Genomic DNA, 19272 nt, shown 5'->3' with positions numbered 1-19272 from the left:
TAAAGAGTTTTTCATTCTATTACACAAAAACTTTATTATTGATTTCATTGTGCTTTATGGTAATTCAGACCGAGTGTACACATATGTGGCCATCTTTTTTCTCTAAAACTACATCATGTAAAAAGATGATGCTTAGTTTTTATACTTATTGGGTTCCAATAAGTCCAAATAGCAAAGAGAAATAAAAATTGCATATCAAACAAGAGCTCGGGTCTTAAGAGGTATAAAGAGCACAAACGAACCCGATTAAAGCATTTGTCGATTATAATGCTAAGAAATGTAAATAAAAGGCGAACAGTGATTACGCAATAAACTTGACAAAGAGTGAGCGAGAGAAATAGGATTAAATATTAATATGAGGGTCACTGGATCTCGGAACACAGGGGTTCTCTTCAAACGCAGCATGGGGACGGATCATTTATTAGAAAGTGATAGGACATGAATTAACTAAATCTTTAAGTCAAAGTTGTCGCTGTTAAACACAAGTTTGGGATCATAATAACATGCGTACATGTGTGGCTAGCGGCCAATCAGCGCGACGCTACTTGGGTCAACTGGCCAATCAGGGCGCGCCTGCAACCGACGCCATTTTGTTAGTTTGTAGCTGTCTTGCTAGCTGCGGGCTAACCTGTTGCTCTGTAGTTCCAGTTTTGTCTTGTGCGATGGACGGGTGAGTTATTTATACTGTTGTGCACACTAATTAATACCAGTGTCTGTTTCATTCACACACGACTATATAAAGGTAGCGATTTCCAACATTGTGTTTTAATTTTGCTTATTGCGCCGGTGGTAAATTTCTTATTTGGGTCATGGAAAAGTTGTGTTTGTGTAGTTTCAGGAAGCTAAACTAGCCTAGCTACCTGTTAGCCATTCCTTGTGATCGAGGCTTTAAAAAACAAAATGATACTTAGCAAAGACCTCCTTTAGACAACACATGTCTTTTTGTGATAACAGTTCCCAACACAGTCTGTTTAAACGATTCTTTTAAGATGACAACGCATCACGCCCAAGTTTAGCCCAGTTTCGCGGCGCCCCCACGCCCCCTGAGCGCTTCCCCTCCGGGACACCGAAGTTTCAGCCCCGGCGCCCCATCGCTCTCCCTCTGCTCAAAGATCTTAAGTTTGGTCTCAAATAAAACTGTTCTCTTGTAAATTCTGAAGGGCAGTTTTACGGCACTGGTTCACAGCAACTTACAGCTGTTTAATTCAGAGAAGAAATGTAGTAGAAAACTAATAAAGAGGTAAAGGGAAAGTCCTGAGCCAATTATCAGGAAATGATCACAACAGATTCAACAATTCGAAAGTTCAACTGAGGGTGTTTTGTGTTTCCTTCTTTAGTGTTTCTGATGGCTCAAAAGCCCAAATCAACTCTGTTTTTAGAGAGCCGAGGTGTGACAGCTTTCTCCGGTATCTCTTTAGGAGCCGGGAACCACGGTTCTCCTCAGGAAACATCTCTCTTGAACCCTTCTGCTTGTCTGGTTTTGATTTGATTGCTTTTATCTTCTCTTTACAGCAGCGTCCACCAAGATTTTACAGTTGGTACTAAGGTAGGTAGCTGCACCCAGTACCTGTGGACACCTGACATTTAGTGGAAAATGAGTTTGTGTTGTTGATACTATTGATTATTTTTACCAAATTCTGTTGGGTAGAAATGTGGAACGTGATCTGACGTGTTATGATCAGAACTTTGAGCCTCAGGATTAATGAATCTCCTCAGGTGACGCGAACGTCTGAACATGTTTGGTCTGAGTTTAGTTAAGAAGTTCTGATGGAACCCGAGCCCTCCGGCTCTCCCATGAATAATGAAGCAGAAAGCTGAGACGGAGGTGGAGCTGCTGTTCGACAGCTGCTGACGCTGCCGCACTCAGGCGGCCATCCTGTTTTATTACCATAGCAACATCCAGACTCTGTTTCCTGCCATCATCTCATCTTCAGACATCCATAATTCAGCATCACTGTTATGACACTGCTGAACTTGAGCGCCTCTGTCAGGGGATCGAAGTCTCCAGAAGCTCCCACACTAACAGCCACGGTCTGAATCCCAGACGTTTGGTTCCTAATGTTGGCAGTCGCCCATTTTCAACAGTCCAACTGAATGAAGATGATCTGGTGGCGTGACCACCACCAGCACGTGACCATCAGAGAAACGTTGATTCGGAGTTGTGTGTGTTTCAGAGAGGATCTGAAGAGCTTGTCTCCAACATCTCCAACGGCTTGTATATCATGAGCAACACAGGTCAGAATAAAATCTGTTTGCATTTTTTACAGTTTTACTTGGACCCAGAGAGCCAAATCCAGACCCAGGAACTGAGTTCCAAACAGTGTAGGTGCCCAGATCATTCCTCTCGAGTAGCTGCACTTGTCAGGTCGTTAGTGCAGGCGGGGGTGTTCTGCTGCCCGCTGGGATGGCAGAGCTCCTGTCCTACCGTCCACGGGACATGTGCATGTGTAGCCACACCGCTCGGTCCACACACATTCTGAGGCTGTGACGGAAGATGAACGAACGTCAAATGCTGAGCATTCATCTCTGCCAGCTGCTGGGCTCCTCTAAACTTCTGCTCCTCTTCCCGCAGCCAATGGCAGCGACAGTAAGAAGTTCAAAGGCGACTCGCCGTCCAAAGTTGTCCACATACGCAAACTTCCCGACGACATCACGGAGACGGAGGTGATCAGCCTCGGCCTGCCTTTTGGAAATGTGTCCAACCTGCTGATGCTGAAAACCAAAAACCAGGTGCTGCACTGTTGCTAAAGCGTGCGTGGCTGCGTGGCGTTTGCTGACCTCTCCTGGTCCGTGTGTCCAGGCCTTCTTGGAGATGAACTGCGAGGACGCCGCCTGCAACATGGTGGGCTATTATTCCACGGTGATGCCCGTCATCAGACACCAGCCCGTCTACGTTCAGTTCTCCAACCACAAGGAGCTCAAGACCGACAACTCGCCCAACCAGGAGGTACGGCGTGCCTGTGGCTCGTGACACATGTTCCTCCGCACGCACTCTGGAAGTGCACCGGATGCGTCTGGAGCACAGCGCAGCCCCTGACGGGCAGCTGAGGTTTACGGGACGTTTGGTTCTCTCTTTGCACCCCACTTCCTGTCCTGCAGGCGCTGCTCTGTGCTCCGCCATATGGGAAAAATAGAAGTTGTGTGTGTTTTTGGGATGTTTTGTAGCGTCGGCTGGTGTACAAACACACGTTGATTTGAACGGAGACGTGTCGCCCCCCCACGTCGTTTCGGAGCAGAGACAGAATCAAAGCGCTCCGGCGTATTTCAGGGTTGGTCACTGACGCCGTGCTTCTGCTCTCAGAGGGCCCAGGCAGCTCTCCGGGCCTTCGGTGCCTCTCACATGGCCCCTTGTGCGGTGGCCTCAAGCTCGGTGCTGAGGGTGGTGGTGGAGAACCTGCTCTACCCCGTCTCACTAGACGCTCTGTGCCAGGTGAGTGACCACCGTGGCGTCGCATGTGCGACAGCACCGACGCAGCTGTAATGATGTTCTCTGCTGTGCAGATCTTCTCAAAGTTTGGCACTGTGCTGCGGATCATCGTGTTCACCAAGAACAGCCAGTTCCAGGCTCTGCTCCAGTACCCAGATGCCGCTTGTGCCCAGGCTGCTAAACTGGTGAGCATCAGGCTGCTGCAGGACAGACGCGTCGTCACGTGTGCAGCCGCAGCACAGATGCTTTGAATGTGTGTTCCAGTCCCTGGATGGCCAGAACATCTACAACGCCTGCTGCACCCTGAGGATTAGCTTCTCCAAACTCACCAGCCTCAACGTCAAGTACAACAATGAGAAGAGCCGTGACTTCACCAGACCTGACCTCCCCCCTGGGGATGGCCAGCCGACCCTGGAGCACCCGAGCATGGCTGCAGCCTTTGGTGAGCTCTCTCACTCGTCTCCTCCTCACGTGTAGAGATGTTTGACAGATGCTAACGTTTGTGTCGTGTTGTGAGCAGCTCCAGGTATCATCTCAGCAGCTCCCTATGCTGGAGCTGCTCAGACGTTCTCACCATCTTACACCATCCAGCCTGCAGGTGAGCATCACAGCACTATGACCTCCTCACGTCTGACGCTGGAGGCGTCGCCCTGCAAAGTCAGCTAAAAACCTTCAATCCTTAACTACAGACCTGCTTTTCAAAAATCTGCTTCAAACATGTTTCACATTTGAAGTGATGAGAAAAATCTGCTAATTTGAGATAAAGCGGTTCCTGTCTGATGGAGGACGGTTGATTATTTATCACACAAAATCCTCATCTTCACTCTCATCACCATCTTGTGTCCATGTTGCGCGCGGTTGGCGTCGCCACGGCGCCCACTGTGAGGTCTTTGCTGGGGCGGTAAAGCGGCAGCCCCGCGGCAGATGCGAGGGGGTGGGTGGGCTTGCTGTCTTCCAGGTGTCAGCTCGTTGACTCCTCCCACCTCTCTCAGTGTTCCTCCCCCCGGCAGGTGTGACGGTCCCCGCCCTGCCTGGAGCCCTGACCTCGCTCTCCCTCGCCGGGGCGGCCAGGATGGGATTCCCTTCGCTGCCCGCTGGCGTCTGCGTGCTGCTCGTCAGCAACCTCCACCCCGAGGTGTGTGCGCCCCTTGTTACCGTCCCCCCGTGTCGCACGCATCATCACCAGCACATTCCTCCGTGCACGTGAAGTTACATTTATGTCACTTTGGCTCTTTAAATCTGTGAAATCAGATGATTTTAAACACACACACACCCTGTATAAAGTTATGAAAATCCTCGATAACCTCTTCGTTGATCCCTTGTGTGTCTTTTTTCTCGTTATAATTTGTTGCCATGGAAACGGCTTGGACGCTCCACCTCTGCCCTCCCACCTTTACCTGTCCTGTCCCTCGCTGCCTTCTCTACTGTCTTTAAAGAGAGTCACGCCCCACTGCCTCTTTATTCTCTTCGGTATGTTGTCACTTTATTTGAAATGATGATGATTGAACTTCTCCTGATGTGTCGCTGATGAGGACTAAAGTTCTCCTGCTTCGTGTGTTGATGTGAGCTGACGAGATCTGCGGCCTCGCGCCAGTGAAAGCATAAAGAATGTGTCTGTGCTGTAGAAGCTGATCCATCAAGCCTCTTTCTTGCTCTCGCTGTGGTGATCGAACACACTTTCCCTCCTTGTTCAAGCTGCGTCTGTTGTCTCGTGACTCCAGTCATTGTGTGACGTGCACGCCGGGTTTTTGGGTTGGTGCAGAGCTGCCGGGTCGATGTTCCCCGCCCTTTCTCCTTCATCTCCTCGCTGCCTTTCCTTGAGCATGTCCGGGTGTGTTGCTTGGTTGGGTTCTGATGGCCTGTCTTCACACCTTTGCTTTGATAGCGTAGTTACCTGAGTTTTGGGGTTACTGCTCCCTCTCCTCTGCTTTCTGGAGAAGGATCGAGCAGCTTAACCTGATGTGAGCTCGTGTGTGTGTGTGTGTGTGTGTGTGTGTGTGTGAGAAGGTGTTTACGGCGACGTGATGAGAGTGAAGATTCTGTTCAACAAGAAGGAGACGGCTCTGGTCCAGATGTCTGACAGCACGCAGGCTCAGCTAGGTAACGGCAGGTTAACGTCCACATCTGAAGGAACTCGTGGGAGAAACGCTTCATGCTTCCACGTCTCCGCAGCCATGAGCCACCTGAACGGCCAGAAGCTTTACGGCAGGGCCGTACGCATCACCGTGTCCAAGCACATGAGTGTTCAGCTTCCCCGTGAAGGCCACGAGGACCAGGGACTGACCAAGGACTTCAGCAACTCCCCCCTGCACCGCTTCAAGAAGCCCGGCTCCAAAAACTACTCCAACATCTTCCCCCCCTCGGCCACCTTGCACCTCTCCAACATCCCGTAAGTCTGTGGAGCAGCTGTGGCGCTGCTGCAGCACATCTGGGGTCGCTTCAGTCTGTAGGCGATTCCCTGACAGGTGATATTAGCACCTGCGCTAGCCTGTCTGTCGTCCTGATCAATTATGGCTTCATCATCTGAGGTGTTCCAGACAGCAAAATGTTTAATTCCGATGCCACGGATGCTCGTTAGCATCTTCCTGTGCGTCGGCTTAATTAGACAAAATGGATATTTGTTGGTTCTTTGGCAGCAGCTAATGTTGTGCTAATGCTAACGCTGTGACCCGTGTCTGTCTGTAGTCCCTGTGTGGTGGAGGACGACCTGAAGATGTTGTTCTCCAGCTCAGGAGCTGAAGTCAAGGCCTTCAAGTTCTTCCAGTGAGTGGTGTTGGTCTTCTGACAGTGACACCGGGATGGAAGCAGGAACCTTCTGTTGTTGTCTGAGCTCCTTCAGTCCTGCCACTTCCTGCTCTCTCCCCCAGGAAGGACCACAAGATGGCTCTGATCCAGATGGGCTCGGTGGAGGAGGCCATCGAGGCTCTCATCGAGTTCCACAATCACGATCTGGGAGAGAACCATCACCTCCGGGTGTCCTTCTCCAAGTCCTCCATCTGAGGTCCCGTCCAGGTCCTGGATGGTTCTGCTCGACTCCAGTCATTCCAGCGCGTCCCAGCGGCCTCCTCAGCTGCTCTCATCTCATTTTTGAGGGGGATTAGTTCAGGTAATTCCAGACACAGCAAGAGTCAGAAATTCTGAGATGATGTCCAGAATTTGGACTTGAAAATTCCTTCATTCATTTGGGTTTTTGTGTTGCCTTTTTTTTTTCTTTTTTAAACTTTAATCCTGAATCTATCAAATGTAATTTGTCCTTCTGAATTCAGTGTGAAGCTGTGACGTTTTACTGAAATCTGGTTTTCACTCTTCTGGTTCCTCTTGGAGGAGCCCGTGTGACTCCTGGGAACTGGTGGATCCTTTATTCTGCATATGCAATCAGCTTTTCTTCCAATCACATATTGTAGCAATATTTCAATCATTCCTGAGCTCTGATGTGGTGGGTTTCAATCACCTGAATGTGTTTGTTTTTAATTGTTTTTATTTATGAGTTTATGGTCCACTACAGCTGAAACCAAAAAGCCTTTTGGATGTGAGGAACTGTGCCTGCCTCAGGGTTTTATGGGCTGAAGCGACGGATGGGGGGCTTCTCTAGGGTCCTGTGGACACCCTGAACTTCAGCTCTCCACCTGTGTGACTGCAGTCTCGCTGTTAACACCTGTCCTGCAGTGAAACTGCTTCAGTCTGAGTGTTTTAAAGCAACATTCCAGTCTCTGACACGTTCGCCTGAACCTTCTGGCAGACGTCAAGTACCAGCTCGAGATGTCTGTACAGAGGTCGTCCAGCACGCACTTACAATCAGATTTATAGATTCTGGCATCTCGCGCTACCACAGCAACAAAAGCGTGACTTCATTTGGAACTCAAACAACCCTGCAAACTCATTTTGATCAAACTTAAGCAGGTCAAACAATCTTGAGGAGAGTTTCAAGATCTAAAAGCGGTTTGGTGGTGTTTCCGCCGCCAGGGGGCGCTGATGTTGAAGAGGAATCAAAGCGGTGGACCAATGAAAACACTCCTGCTCAAAGGGAATGGAATTGTTCCCAAACTACTCCAGTGCATCTTATGAGATGAGTGAGGTTTTACGGGGCGTTAAGGTGTACATAAGTGTTTTTGTACATGTGTCATGTGTGAAGTGCCTTTTGGTTTATAATCTGATTAACTGTATTTTGGTTGCAAGCCTTAAAAACATGTTACAATCAGATTAAAATAGGTTTTTATCCAGCAAGTGTTTGTTTTACCTCTGTACGTGTGAACCTTCTGACGGCTGTGAAGAACAGGTTCCCCCGACACACACAAGGAATGGCCCCCAGCAGATCTGAGCTCTCTGAGCGTCACGGCTCATTTAGTCATCAGCTTTACAAATACCCAGAATCCTCAGCTGCCTCTAGAAAAAACATGTTTGACGCCGTCTCAACAAGAGAAGACAAAGTTTTCAGGTCGTTTCCTCGGTTCACGAACGGTGGTGCAACACCCACGACAGTAACTTCATGCTGAAATTGATGTATAAAATGATGTCAGTTGTATTTTTTTATGGAGACAAACAGCTTCTGTATTTTAGTCTAACAACAGCTGCTCTGCCCTCTGGTGGAGATCATGGGGAACAACAGCTGCTCTGCCCTCTGGTGGAGATCATGGGGAACAACAGCTGCTCTGCCCTCTGGTGGAGATCATGGGGAACAACAGCTGCTCTGCCCTCTGGTGGAGATCATGGGGAACAACAGCTGCTCTGCCCTCTGGTGGAGATCATGGGGAACAACAGCTGCTCTGCCCTCTGGTGGAGATCATGGGGAACAACAGCTGCTCTGCCCTCTGGTGGAGATCATGGGGAACAACAGCTGCTCTGCCCTCTGGTGGAGATCATGGGGAACAACAGCTGCTCTGCCCTCTGGTGGAGATCATGGGGAACAACAGCTGCTCTGCCCTCTGGTGGAGATCATGGGGAACAACAGCTGCTCTGCCCTCTGGTGGAGATCATGGGGAACAACAGCTGCTCTGCCCTCTGGTGGAGATCATGGGGAACAACAGCTGCTCTGCCCTCTGGTGGAGATCATGGGGAACAACAGCTGCTCTGCCCTCTGGTGGAGATCATGGGGAACAACAGCTGCTCTGCCCTCTGGTGGAGATCATGGGGAACAACAGCTGCTCTGCCCTCTGGTGGAGATCATGGGGAACAACAGCTGCTCTGCCCTCTGGTGGAGATCATGGGGAACAACAGCTGCTCTGCCCTCTGGTGGAGATCATGGGGAACAACAGCTGCTCTGCCCTCTGGTGGAGATCATGGGGAACAACAGCTGCTCTGACTCGGCGGTCGTCTGAAGGACAGTGACGCCTGCAGGGCGGGGGTGGTATTACACCATCAAACCCAGTCCGCGCTGAGAACCGGAGGTGATGGTGCAGCAGGAGCTCGGAACGTCGCGGTATGACATCTCCAGCTTTAACACGCTAGCGGACGCGCGCGCACACGCACGCACGCTGCCCGTGGTGACACCACTGAACAAAGAAGCATTGTGGGAGAAGCCCAGACATGCCAGGCTGATCTCTCACGGCCGTCAGACCCAAAGTGTGAACAGAAGGTCAGCATCATCTTTCAAAACACACGCCTCCAGGCACGTGCGCGCGCGCGAATACACACATATTCATATATCATATAGTCTCTATTTCCACATCCTTTAAAAGCAGCATTTAAATGTGCCTCAGGAGCGGTTAAAAACGGCCCGGTACCAAATCCAGTCCGACCACGTCAGAAGTTCTCCCGAGGTTCTGTGTGGACCTGAGCTGGTCCAGCAGCCGGTTCTGAGATCACCAGGGTGGATCCACGTGGTCCTGTAGAGGAACATTATCATCGATATTCCCAATGATCACTGATCAATCTGAAATGATGGACGTGGAGCTCGTGGCGCTGACGTTGCAGCTGATTGGTGGAAGATGCTAGAGTGGGCGGGGCCACGGAGGAGGTGAACCCGCTGGCCCGCAAAGGGGGCGGGGCCACGACGCTGCGCCGTTTCTTTGAAGTGAACTCATTATTGTGTAAATTCGTGTGAACACCGACGCCGTTTTCGCAGATTAAACTCACATTTGTGCCAAAGTTCTCACATTGGTGTTTCTGACTCTGTGACGTCAGACTGAACCGCGACCATGCGGAGCTCGAAGCTCCGCCCCCGGGTCACACCGCCAGCCTTCGGGACGGAGCCGGTGACCGAGAACAACGGCTGTCCCGGTCCGCTCTTCGGACCCGCGTTTTCCTTCTTCTCTGCTGTCCCAGTCGGTTCCGTCGGGTTCTGTTTGCTCAGCAGTCCGAGCGGGACCCAGAAACTTTGAGGACGCTGTCGGAGGGGGTTGAAGTTTCGGAGCCGCTGGAAGCTTCTGGCGTCCTGAGAACGGTCCGGACTCCGGTCCAGGACTCAGAGTTCAGGCATGGAAGAATCGGTTCTGCTCTTATTCCTGCATAAAACTTGGGGGCAGGTTGTAGCCCCGGAGACGGGTTCGGTCCAGTCATGCTGAGCAGAGTTCCTGTCGCAGAACCAAGCGGATATCGATGTTAATATTGGATATGGATCGGACGCCGACCGTGACCGCATGGTGAACACTGCAGGGACACGTTCGGCTCTGGTTCTGGGTCCAGCTCACATGGAGCCCCGCGGGCGGCCCCCGCCGCTGCTGCTGCTCGGCCTCCTGCTCCCGCTCTGCTCCGCAGCCGCCGACGAGCGCTTCGGTTCCGACCGACACGCGGTCCACTGGAACAGCTCGAACCCCAGGTGAGAACCGAACCGAACCGAACCGAACCCGGCGCTTTGGAACGAAGTCAAACTTTGATTCAAAGCCCTTCAAAAGTTTGGGAAGGAAACTTTGGTGAAGAAACAGTGAAAATAATACAAAAAGCTTCAAAAAGATCATCTGATTCAGGTCTTAAATATTGAATTGAGGACTTGATTCAAGTGATCAATCACGCTGATCTGACCTCTGACCTCTGCTGTCACTCTTGTCCACTCTTCTGTGTCTTCCTTTTGTGAAGCAAACTCGTGTGTGTGTGTGTGTGTGTGTGTAAACCTGTTTCAAACCTCTAGTATTAATATTAGTACTCCTATATCTATATATATATATAATGTATATGTATATATTACTGTATTGGTCCTCCTGAGCTGCTGCTACATTAGACGATGAGATTGCGATGAATGATGGAACGTTTTCACTTTAAACATCAGCTTTATTGTCTTCAGACGCCTCCTTCACAATAAAAGCGCTGCTGTTGATCAGAACCCAGCAGAACCCAGCAGAACTGGACGTTTGGGCCAGTGATGGATCAATAATCCTCCAATAATCGCCTTCAGTAGAATTACCCTGTGAAATGAGCAAAAGTCTTTTACGTTTCCTGCTGATGCAGCTTTCTGAAGCTTCAGCTCATCAGCAAACGAGTCTGTTTGTTTGTTTTTAATGAGAAAAGCATCAGGAATTATTGTCTGGCTCAGGCTGCTGCCGGCCGGGTCACAAACATCTGCTTTTAATGATCCACATGTTGGGAAGGTTGTGTGTGGAGTCCTTCTACCTTTGTGAGGACTTTTGTTGGCATATCCTGACCCCTGACCCAGCCCAGAACCAGAACCAGACCCTTGACTGGCAGCAACGATACAATAATAACAATAATAACCTATAGAAATGGACAAAGACAGTACTCAATATATACACAACATACAAAAAACACACATTTACACCCCTGCAGGAACACACAACATTACCCAGTGAAAGTGGCGACCGCAGAGACACTTCACCACCATCGCTGTCCCGGTTTGGGTCCAGTTCCTGCTCAGCAGCGAGGAAGCTGGTTCTGTCTGTGAGGCTCTGTGGCGCCTGCTGGAGGACGGAGGGACAGTGGACACAGTCCAGGGGGAGAGGACTCTCCCCGGGGACACAGTCCAGGGGGACTGGACTCTCCCCGGGGACACAGTCCAGGGGGAGTGGACTCTCCCTGGGGACACAGTCCAGGGGGACTGGACTCTCCCCGGGGACACAGCTGCAGGCAGGTTCTGTCCTGTCCAGTGATGGAGGTCCACAGTGCAGAGACACCAGTGGACCAGCAGCTCCTGGTGCAGGCTCACACACACACACACACGCTCACACACACACACGCGCTCACACACACACACACATGCTCACACACACACACACACACAGGCTGCGGAGATGTACTGGACAGTCTGAGCTCGTATGTCACCATGAAACAGTTGTTGCCTTGGTCACATGACCTGTGGTCTTTGGACTGATGTGGTTCTGAACCCTTGTTCTTGTCAGCTGACGTCATGGCGACGCCACGTCACCGGGGAGAACGTCTGTTGGAACACCGACGGTTATTTTTACCTTCACGTTCTGCTGGTTCTGCTCCGTGTTCTCTGCTGCACACATGAATTTTAATGTGTGACCCACATTCCAACACACACCGTCCTTTTAACACACACCGTCCTTTTAACACACACCGTCCTTTTAACACACACCGTCCTTTTAACACACACCGTCCTTTTAACACACACCGTCCTTTTAACACACACCGTTGTGTGTGTGTGTGTGTGCGTGCGTGCGTGTGTGTGCGTGCGTGTGCATGCAGCTGCTGTCGTCGGTGCTGAGCTGAAGGTCGTGTTTTAACATCTGACCCGTTTCGGTGTCCTGCTGCTGGTCCGTTGGTCTTTGGGTGTTGGAACAGTCGGACTGTTGTCAGGCGTCGTGCGGCTGACGGCCTCGGTCCTTCAGTGAGTGTTGGTCTTTTAAGGTGTGTGTCAGCGCACACACACACACACACACACACACACAGGGCGTTGGTTCAGGAAGAGACGTGACCTTTGACCTGTCAGGAATCGCCTCTTGTCGCCCACCTCAGGGTGTTGGTGCCCCACCTTTACTGAACTCACCTCCTCCTTTGCTGTGACTTCCTCCTCTGTTGCCTGGCAACAGGATGCTGAGCAGGCTTCGGCACTAGAATCTACTTCCTGTCTGTGATGCGTTCACTGTCAGTGGGGTCAAACCACAAATGTTTGCTTATTTTGCACGTCTGAGCTCCTTTATTTCATTTGTTTCGGGCCTTAAAGATCCGCACACGTGCACGTGTGCACGTATACGGAGCACTTCCTATTTATTATGAATGATCTGGACTTCCTGCCCGGAGATAAGTCATGAATCATTGAGGGTCGACCAATCAGATGCTACCTTTTGGTTTTTTTTAACATTCACGTCATTGGAGGACGAAGGTCTCGTCCTCGTCTTCATCTCAGCTGACAAACAACAAACAACAAACAATGAAGATCAATAATGTCTAAAGGAGTTAGATGTGAACCCAGTGGCAGGACACACACTCACACACTCACTCACACACTCACACACTCACTCACACACTCACACACACACTCGCACACACACACACACACACACACACACACACTCACACACTTCCCAGGTCCAGATGAGAAGTTCTGCAGGATTCTGATGGTCAGAAGCTGCTGGAACAGGATTTTATTCTGACATGTTTGGTCTGAGTTTAGTTAAGAAGTTCTGATGGAACCCGAGCCCTCCGGCTCTCCCATGAATAATGAAGCAGAAAGCTGAGACGGAGGTGGAGCTGCTGTTCGACAGCTGCTGACGCTGCCGCACTCAGGCGGCCATCCTGTTTTATTACCATAGCAACATCCAGACTCTGTTTCCTGCCATCATCTCATCTTCAGACATCCATAATTCAGCATCACTGTTATGACACTGCTGAACTTGAGCGCCTCTGTCAGGGGATCGAAGTCTCCAGAAGCTCCCACACTAACAGCCACGGTCTGAATCCCAGACGTTTGGTTCCTAATGTTGGCAGTCGCCCATTTTCAACAGTCCAACTGAATGAAGATGATCTGGTGGCGTGACCACCACCAGCACGTGACCATCAGAGAAACGTTGATTCGGAGTTGTGTGTGTTTCAGAGAGGATCTGAAGAGCTTGTCTCCAACATCTCCAACGGCTTGTATATCATGAGCAACACAGGTCAGAATAAAATCTGTTTGCATTTTTTACAGTTTTACTTGGACCCAGAGAGCCAAATCCAGACCCAGGAACTGAGTTCCAAACAGTGTAGGTGCCCAGATCATTCCTCTCGAGTAGCTGCACTTGTCAGGTCGTTAGTGCAGGCGGGGGTGTTCTGCTGCCCGCTGGGATGGCAGAGCTCCTGTCCTACCGTCCACGGGACATGTGCATGTGTAGCCACACCGCTCGGTCCACACACATTCTGAGGCTGTGACGGAAGATGAACGAACGTCAAATGCTGAGCATTCATCTCTGCCAGCTGCTGGGCTCCTCTAAACTTCTGCTCCTCTTCCCGCAGCCAATGGCAGCGACAGTAAGAAGTTCAAAGGCGACTCGCCGTCCAAAGTTGTCCACATACGCAAACTTCCCGACGACATCACGGAGACGGAGGTGATCAGCCTCGGCCTGCCTTTTGGAAATGTGTCCAACCTGCTGATGCTGAAAACCAAAAACCAGGTGCTGCACTGTTGCTAAAGCGTGCGTGGCTGCGTGGCGTTTGCTGACCTCTCCTGGTCCGTGTGTCCAGGCCTTCTTGGAGATGAACTGCGAGGACGCCGCCTGCAACATGGTGGGCTATTATTCCACGGTGATGCCCGTCATCAGACACCAGCCCGTCTACGTTCAGTTCTCCAACCACAAGGAGCTCAAGACCGACAACTCGCCCAACCAGGAGGTACGGCGTGCCTGTGGCTCGTGACACATGTTCCTCCGCACGCACTCTGGAAGTGCACCGGATGCGTCTGGAGCACAGCGCAGCCCCTGACGGGCAGCTGAGGTTTACGGGACGTTTGGTTCTCTCTTTGCACCCCACTTCCTGTCCTGCAGGCGCTGCTCTGTGCTCCGCCATATGGGAAAAATAGAAGTTGTGTGTGTTTTTGGGATGTTTTGTAGCGTCGGCTGGTGTACAAACACACGTTGATTTGAACGGAGACGTGTCGCCCCCCCACGTCGTTTCGGAGCAGAGACAGAATCAAAGCGCTCCGGCGTATTTCAGGGTTGGTCACTGACGCCGTGCTTCTGCTCTCAGAGGGCCCAGGCAGCTCTCCGGGCCTTCGGTGCCTCTCACATGGCCCCTTGTGCGGTGGCCTCAAGCTCGGTGCTGAGGGTGGTGGTGGAGAACCTGCTCTACCCCGTCTCACTAGACGCTCTGTGCCAGGTGAGTGACCACCGTGGCGTCGCATGTGCGACAGCACCGACGCAGCTGTAATGATGTTCTCTGCTGTGCAGATCTTCTCAAAGTTTGGCACTGTGCTGCGGATCATCGTGTTCACCAAGAACAGCCAGTTCCAGGCTCTGCTCCAGTACCCAGATGCCGCTTGTGCCCAGGCTGCTAAACTGGTGAGCATCAGGCTGCTGCAGGACAGACGCGTCGTCACGTGTGCAGCCGCAGCACAGATGCTTTGAATGTGTGTTCCAGTCCCTGGATGGCCAGAACATCTACAACGCCTGCTGCACCCTGAGGATTAGCTTCTCCAAACTCACCAGCCTCAACGTCAAGTACAACAATGAGAAGAGCCGTGACTTCACCAGACCTGACCTCCCCCCTGGGGATGGCCAGCCGACCCTGGAGCACCCGAGCATGGCTGCAGCCTTTGGTGAGCTCTCTCACTCGTCTCCTCCTCACGTGTAGAGATGTTTGACAGATGCTAACGTTTGTGTCGTGTTGTGAGCAGCTCCAGGTATCATCTCAGCAGCTCCCTATGCTGGAGCTGCTCAGACGTTCTCACCATCTTACACCATCCAGCCTGCAGGTGAGCATCACAGCACTATGACCTCCTCACGTCTGACGCTGGAGGCGTCGCCCTGCAAAGTCAGCTAAAAACCTTCAATCCTTAACTACAGACCTGCTTTTCAAAAATCTGCTTCAAACATGTTTCACATTTGAAGTGATGAGAAAAATCTGCTAATTTGAGATAAAGCGGTTCCTGTCTGATGGAGGACGGTTGATTATTTATCACACAAAATCCTCATCTTCACTCTCATCACCATCTTGTGTCCATGTTGCGCGCGGTTGGCGTCGCCACGGCGCCCACTGTGAGGTCTTTGCTGGGGCGGTAAAGCGGCAGCCCCGCGGCAGATGCGAGGGGGTGGGTGGGCTTGCTGTCTTCCAGGTGTCAGCTCGTTGACTCCTCCCACCTCTCTCAGTGTTCCTCCCCCCGGCAGGTGTGACGGTCCCCGCCCTGCCTGGAGCCCTGACCTCGCTCTCCCTCGCCGGGGCGGCCAGGATGGGATTCCCTTCGCTGCCCGCTGGCGTCTGCGTGCTGCTCGTCAGCAACCTCCACCCCGAGGTGTGTGCGCCCCTTGTTACCGTCCCCCCGTGTCGCACGCATCATCACCAGCACATTCCTCCGTGCACGTGAAGTTACATTTATGTCACTTTGGCTCTTTAAATCTGTGAAATCAGATGATTTTAAACACACACACACCCTGTATAAAGTTATGAAAATCCTCGATAACCTCTTCGTTGATCCCTTGTGTGTCTTTTTTCTCGTTATAATTTGTTGCCATGGAAACGGCTTGGACGCTCCACCTCTGCCCTCCCACCTTTACCTGTCCTGTCCCTCGCTGCCTTCTCTACTGTCTTTAAAGAGAGTCACGCCCCACTGCCTCTTTATTCTCTTCGGTATGTTGTCACTTTATTTGAAATGATGATGATTGAACTTCTCCTGATGTGTCGCTGATGAGGACTAAAGTTCTCCTGCTTCGTGTGTTGATGTGAGCTGACGAGATCTGCGGCCTCGCGCCAGTGAAAGCATAAAGAATGTGTCTGTGCTGTAGAAGCTGATCCATCAAGCCTCTTTCTTGCTCTCGCTGTGGTGATCGAACACACTTTCCCTCCTTGTTCAAGCTGCGTCTGTTGTCTCGTGACTCCAGTCATTGTGTGACGTGCACGCCGGGTTTTTGGGTTGGTGCAGAGCTGCCGGGTCGATGTTCCCCGCCCTTTCTCCTTCATCTCCTCGCTGCCTTTCCTTGAGCATGTCCGGGTGTGTTGCTTGGTTGGGTTCTGATGGCCTGTCTTCACACCTTTGCTTTGATAGCGTAGTTACCTGAGTTTTGGGGTTACTGCTCCCTCTCCTCTGCTTTCTGGAGAAGGATCGAGCAGCTTAACCTGATGTGAGCTCGTGTGTGTGTGTGTGTGTGTGTGTGTGTGAGAAGGTGTTTACGGCGACGTGATGAGAGTGAAGATTCTGTTCAACAAGAAGGAGACGGCTCTGGTCCAGATGTCTGACAGCACGCAGGCTCAGCTAGGTAACGGCAGGTTAACGTCCACATCTGAAGGAACTCGTGGGAGAAACGCTTCATGCTTCCACGTCTCCGCAGCCATGAGCCACCTGAACGGCCAGAAGCTTTACGGCAGGGCCGTACGCATCACCGTGTCCAAGCACATGAGTGTTCAGCTTCCCCGTGAAGGCCACGAGGACCAGGGACTGACCAAGGACTTCAGCAACTCCCCCCTGCACCGCTTCAAGAAGCCCGGCTCCAAAAACTACTCCAACATCTTCCCCCCCTCGGCCACCTTGCACCTCTCCAACATCCCGTAAGTCTGTGGAGCAGCTGTGGCGCTGCTGCAGCACATCTGGGGTCGCTTCAGTCTGTAGGCGATTCCCTGACAGGTGATATTAGCACCTGCGCTAGCCTGTCTGTCGTCCTGATCAATTATGGCTTCATCATCTGAGGTGTTCCAGACAGCAAAATGTTTAATTCCGATGCCACGGATGCTCGTTAGCATCTTCCTGTGCGTCGGCTTAATTAGACAAAATGGATATTTGTTGGTTCTTTGGCAGCAGCTAATGTTGTGCTAATGCTAATGCTGTGACCCGTGTCTGTCTGTAGTCCCTGTGTGGTGGAGGATGACCTGAAGATGTTGTTCTCCAGCTCAGGAGCTGAAGTCAAGGCCTTCAAGTTCTTCCAGTGAGTGGTGTTGGTCTTCTGACAGTGACACCGGGATGGAAGCAGGAACCTTCTGTTGTTGTCTGAGCTCCTTCAGTCCTGCCACTTCCTGCTCTCTCCCCCAGGAAGGACCACAAGATGGCTCTGATCCAGATGGGCTCGGTGGAGGAGGCCATCGAGGCTCTCATCGAGTTCCACAATCACGATCTGGGAGAGAACCATCACCTCCGGGTGTCCTTCTCCAAGTCCTCCATCTGAGGTCCCGTCCAGGTCCTGGATGGTTCTGCTCGACTCCAGTCATTCCAGCGCGTCCCAGCGGCCTCCTCAGCTGCTCTCATCTCATTTTTGAGGGGGATTAGTTCAGGTAATTCCAGACACAGCAAGAGTCAGAAATTCTGAGATGATGTCCAGAATTTGGACTTGAAAATTCCTTCATTCATTTGGGTTTTTGTGTTGCCTTTTTTTTTTCTTTTTTAAACTTTAATCCTGAATCTATCAAATGTAATTTGTCCTTCTGAATTCAGTGTGAAGCTGTGACGTTTTACTGAAATCTGGTTTTCACTCTTCTGGTTCCTCTTGGAGGAGCCCGTGTGACTCCTGGGAACTGGTGGATCCTTTATTCTGCATATGCAATCAGCTTTTCTTCCAATCACATATTGTAGCAATATTTCAATCATTCCTGAGCTCTGATGTGGTGGGTTTCAATCACCTGAATGTGTTTGTTTTTAATTGTTTTTATTTATGAGTTTATGGTCCACTACAGCTGAAACCAAAAAGCCTTTTGGATGTGAGGAACTGTGCCTGCCTCAGGGTTTTATGGGCTGAAGCGACGGATGGGGGGCTTCTCTAGGGTCCTGTGGACACCCTGAACTTCAGCTCTCCACCTGTGTGACTGCAGTCTCGCTGTTAACACCTGTCCTGCAGTGAAACTGCTTCAGTCTGAGTGTTTTAAAGCAACATTCCAGTCTCTGACACGTTCGCCTGAACCTTCTGGCAGACGTCAAGTACCAGCTCGAGATGTCTGTACAGAGGTCGTCCAGCACGCACTTACAATCAGATTTATAGATTCTGGCATCTCGCGCTACCACAGCAACAAAAGCGTGACTTCATTTGGAACTCAAACAACCCTGCAAACTCATTTTGATCAAACTTAAGCAGGTCAAACAATCTTGAGGAGAGTTTCAAGATCTAAAAGCGGTTTGGTGGTGTTTCCGCCGCCAGGGGGCGCTGATGTTGAAGAGGAATCAAAGCGGTGGACCAATGAAAACACTCCTGCTCAAAGGGAATGGAATTGTTCCCAAACTACTCCAGTGCATCTTATGAGATGAGTGAGGTTTTACGGGGCGTTAAGGTGTACATAAGTGTTTTTGTACATGTGTCATGTGTGAAGTGCCTTTTGGTTTATAATCTGATTAACTGTATTTTGGTTGCAAGCCTTAAAAACATGTTACAATCAGATTAAAATAGGTTTTTATCCAGCAAGTGTTTGTTTTACCTCTGTACGTGTGAACCTTCTGACAGCTGTGAAGAACAGGTTCCCCCGACACACACAAGGAATGGCCCCCAGCAGATCTGAGCTCTCTGAGCGTCACGGCTCATTTAGTCATCAGCTTTACAAATACCCAGAATCCTCAGCTGCCTCTAGAAAAAACATGTTTGACGCCGTCTCAACAAGAGAAGACAAAGTTTTCAGGTCGTTTCCTCGGTTCACGAACGGTGGTGCAACACCCACGACAGTAACTTCATGCTGAAATTGATGTATAAAATGATGTCAGTTGTATTTTTTTATGGAGACAAACAGCTTCTGTATTTTAGTCTGTTTTAATTGTAACAGCAGAGTTTAATTAGCAGATCAACGTGTGCAGGACGAACTGGACCAAAACAGGAATATTCCTCTGAAGGAACTGTTTG

General features: G+C 50.8%; 2 protein-coding genes and 2 long non-coding RNA genes across 15 annotated transcripts; 3 read left to right on the top strand and 1 right to left on the bottom strand.

Annotated features, from left to right (window-relative positions):
• Window positions 1-577: 577 nt before the first annotated feature.
• LOC101067204 (polypyrimidine tract-binding protein 1-like) lies at window positions 578-7651 on the top strand. 9 transcript variants are annotated; one of them, XR_003886231.1, is made up of 16 exons: window positions 578-670; window positions 1513-1546; window positions 2175-2322; window positions 2573-2730; window positions 2801-2947; window positions 3302-3430; window positions 3502-3612; window positions 3692-3869; window positions 3948-4025; window positions 4420-4562; window positions 4864-4897; window positions 5435-5527; window positions 5600-5816; window positions 6113-6190; window positions 6295-6533; window positions 6933-7651. XR_003886231.1 is itself a non-coding variant. In XM_011618686.2 (15 exons), the coding sequence occupies exons 1-15, from the start codon at window positions 663-665 to the stop codon at window positions 6425-6427; spliced, it is 1596 nt and encodes a 531-aa protein (XP_011616988.1). In that variant the 5' UTR covers window positions 578-662; the 3' UTR covers window positions 6428-7651. The 9 variants fall into 9 exon arrangements, 8 of the variants coding, with proteins under 8 accessions (XP_011616988.1, XP_011616990.1, XP_011616986.1 ...); XM_011618686.2 differs by having other exon boundaries at window positions 2268-2322; window positions 6295-7651; XM_011618688.2 differs by having other exon boundaries at window positions 2175-2235; window positions 4438-4562; window positions 6295-7651.
• A 1031-nt stretch (window positions 7652-8682) lies between these two features.
• Window positions 8683-11219, top strand: LOC115247181 (uncharacterized). Its single transcript, XR_003886234.1, has 3 exons — window positions 8683-8999; window positions 9124-10181; window positions 11144-11219. It is a non-coding gene; the product is annotated as an uncharacterized lncRNA (long non-coding RNA).
• Window positions 10610-11300, bottom strand: LOC115247180 (uncharacterized). The gene is made up of 2 exons (XR_003886233.1): window positions 11160-11300; window positions 10610-11071 (listed from the first exon to the last, which is right to left on the bottom strand). It is a non-coding gene; the product is annotated as an uncharacterized lncRNA (long non-coding RNA).
• A 1635-nt stretch (window positions 11301-12935) lies between these two features.
• LOC115247179 (polypyrimidine tract-binding protein 1-like) lies at window positions 12936-18843 on the top strand. 4 transcript variants are annotated; one of them, XR_003886232.1, is made up of 14 exons: window positions 12938-13518; window positions 13769-13926; window positions 13997-14143; window positions 14498-14626; window positions 14698-14808; window positions 14888-15065; window positions 15144-15221; window positions 15616-15758; window positions 16060-16093; window positions 16627-16719; window positions 16792-17008; window positions 17305-17382; window positions 17487-17725; window positions 18125-18843. XR_003886232.1 is itself a non-coding variant. In XM_029827891.1 (13 exons), exons 1-13 carry the CDS (start codon window positions 13419-13421, stop codon window positions 17617-17619), a joined length of 1581 nt encoding a protein of 526 aa, XP_029683751.1. In that variant the 5' UTR covers window positions 12936-13418; the 3' UTR covers window positions 17620-18843. The 4 variants fall into 4 exon arrangements, 3 of the variants coding, with proteins under 3 accessions (XP_029683751.1, XP_029683752.1, XP_029683749.1); XM_029827891.1 differs by having other exon boundaries at window positions 12936-13518; window positions 15634-15758; window positions 17487-18843; XM_029827892.1 differs by having other exon boundaries at window positions 12938-13431; window positions 17487-18843.
• The last annotated feature ends 429 nt before the right edge of the window (window positions 18844-19272 follow it).

Source organism: Takifugu rubripes, chromosome 20, assembly GCF_901000725.2.
Source record: "Takifugu rubripes chromosome 20, fTakRub1.2, whole genome shotgun sequence".
In the NCBI taxonomy this organism is placed as follows: Eukaryota; Metazoa; Chordata; class Actinopteri; order Tetraodontiformes; family Tetraodontidae; genus Takifugu; species Takifugu rubripes.
This window is presented reverse-complemented; position numbering and strand designations above follow the sequence as displayed.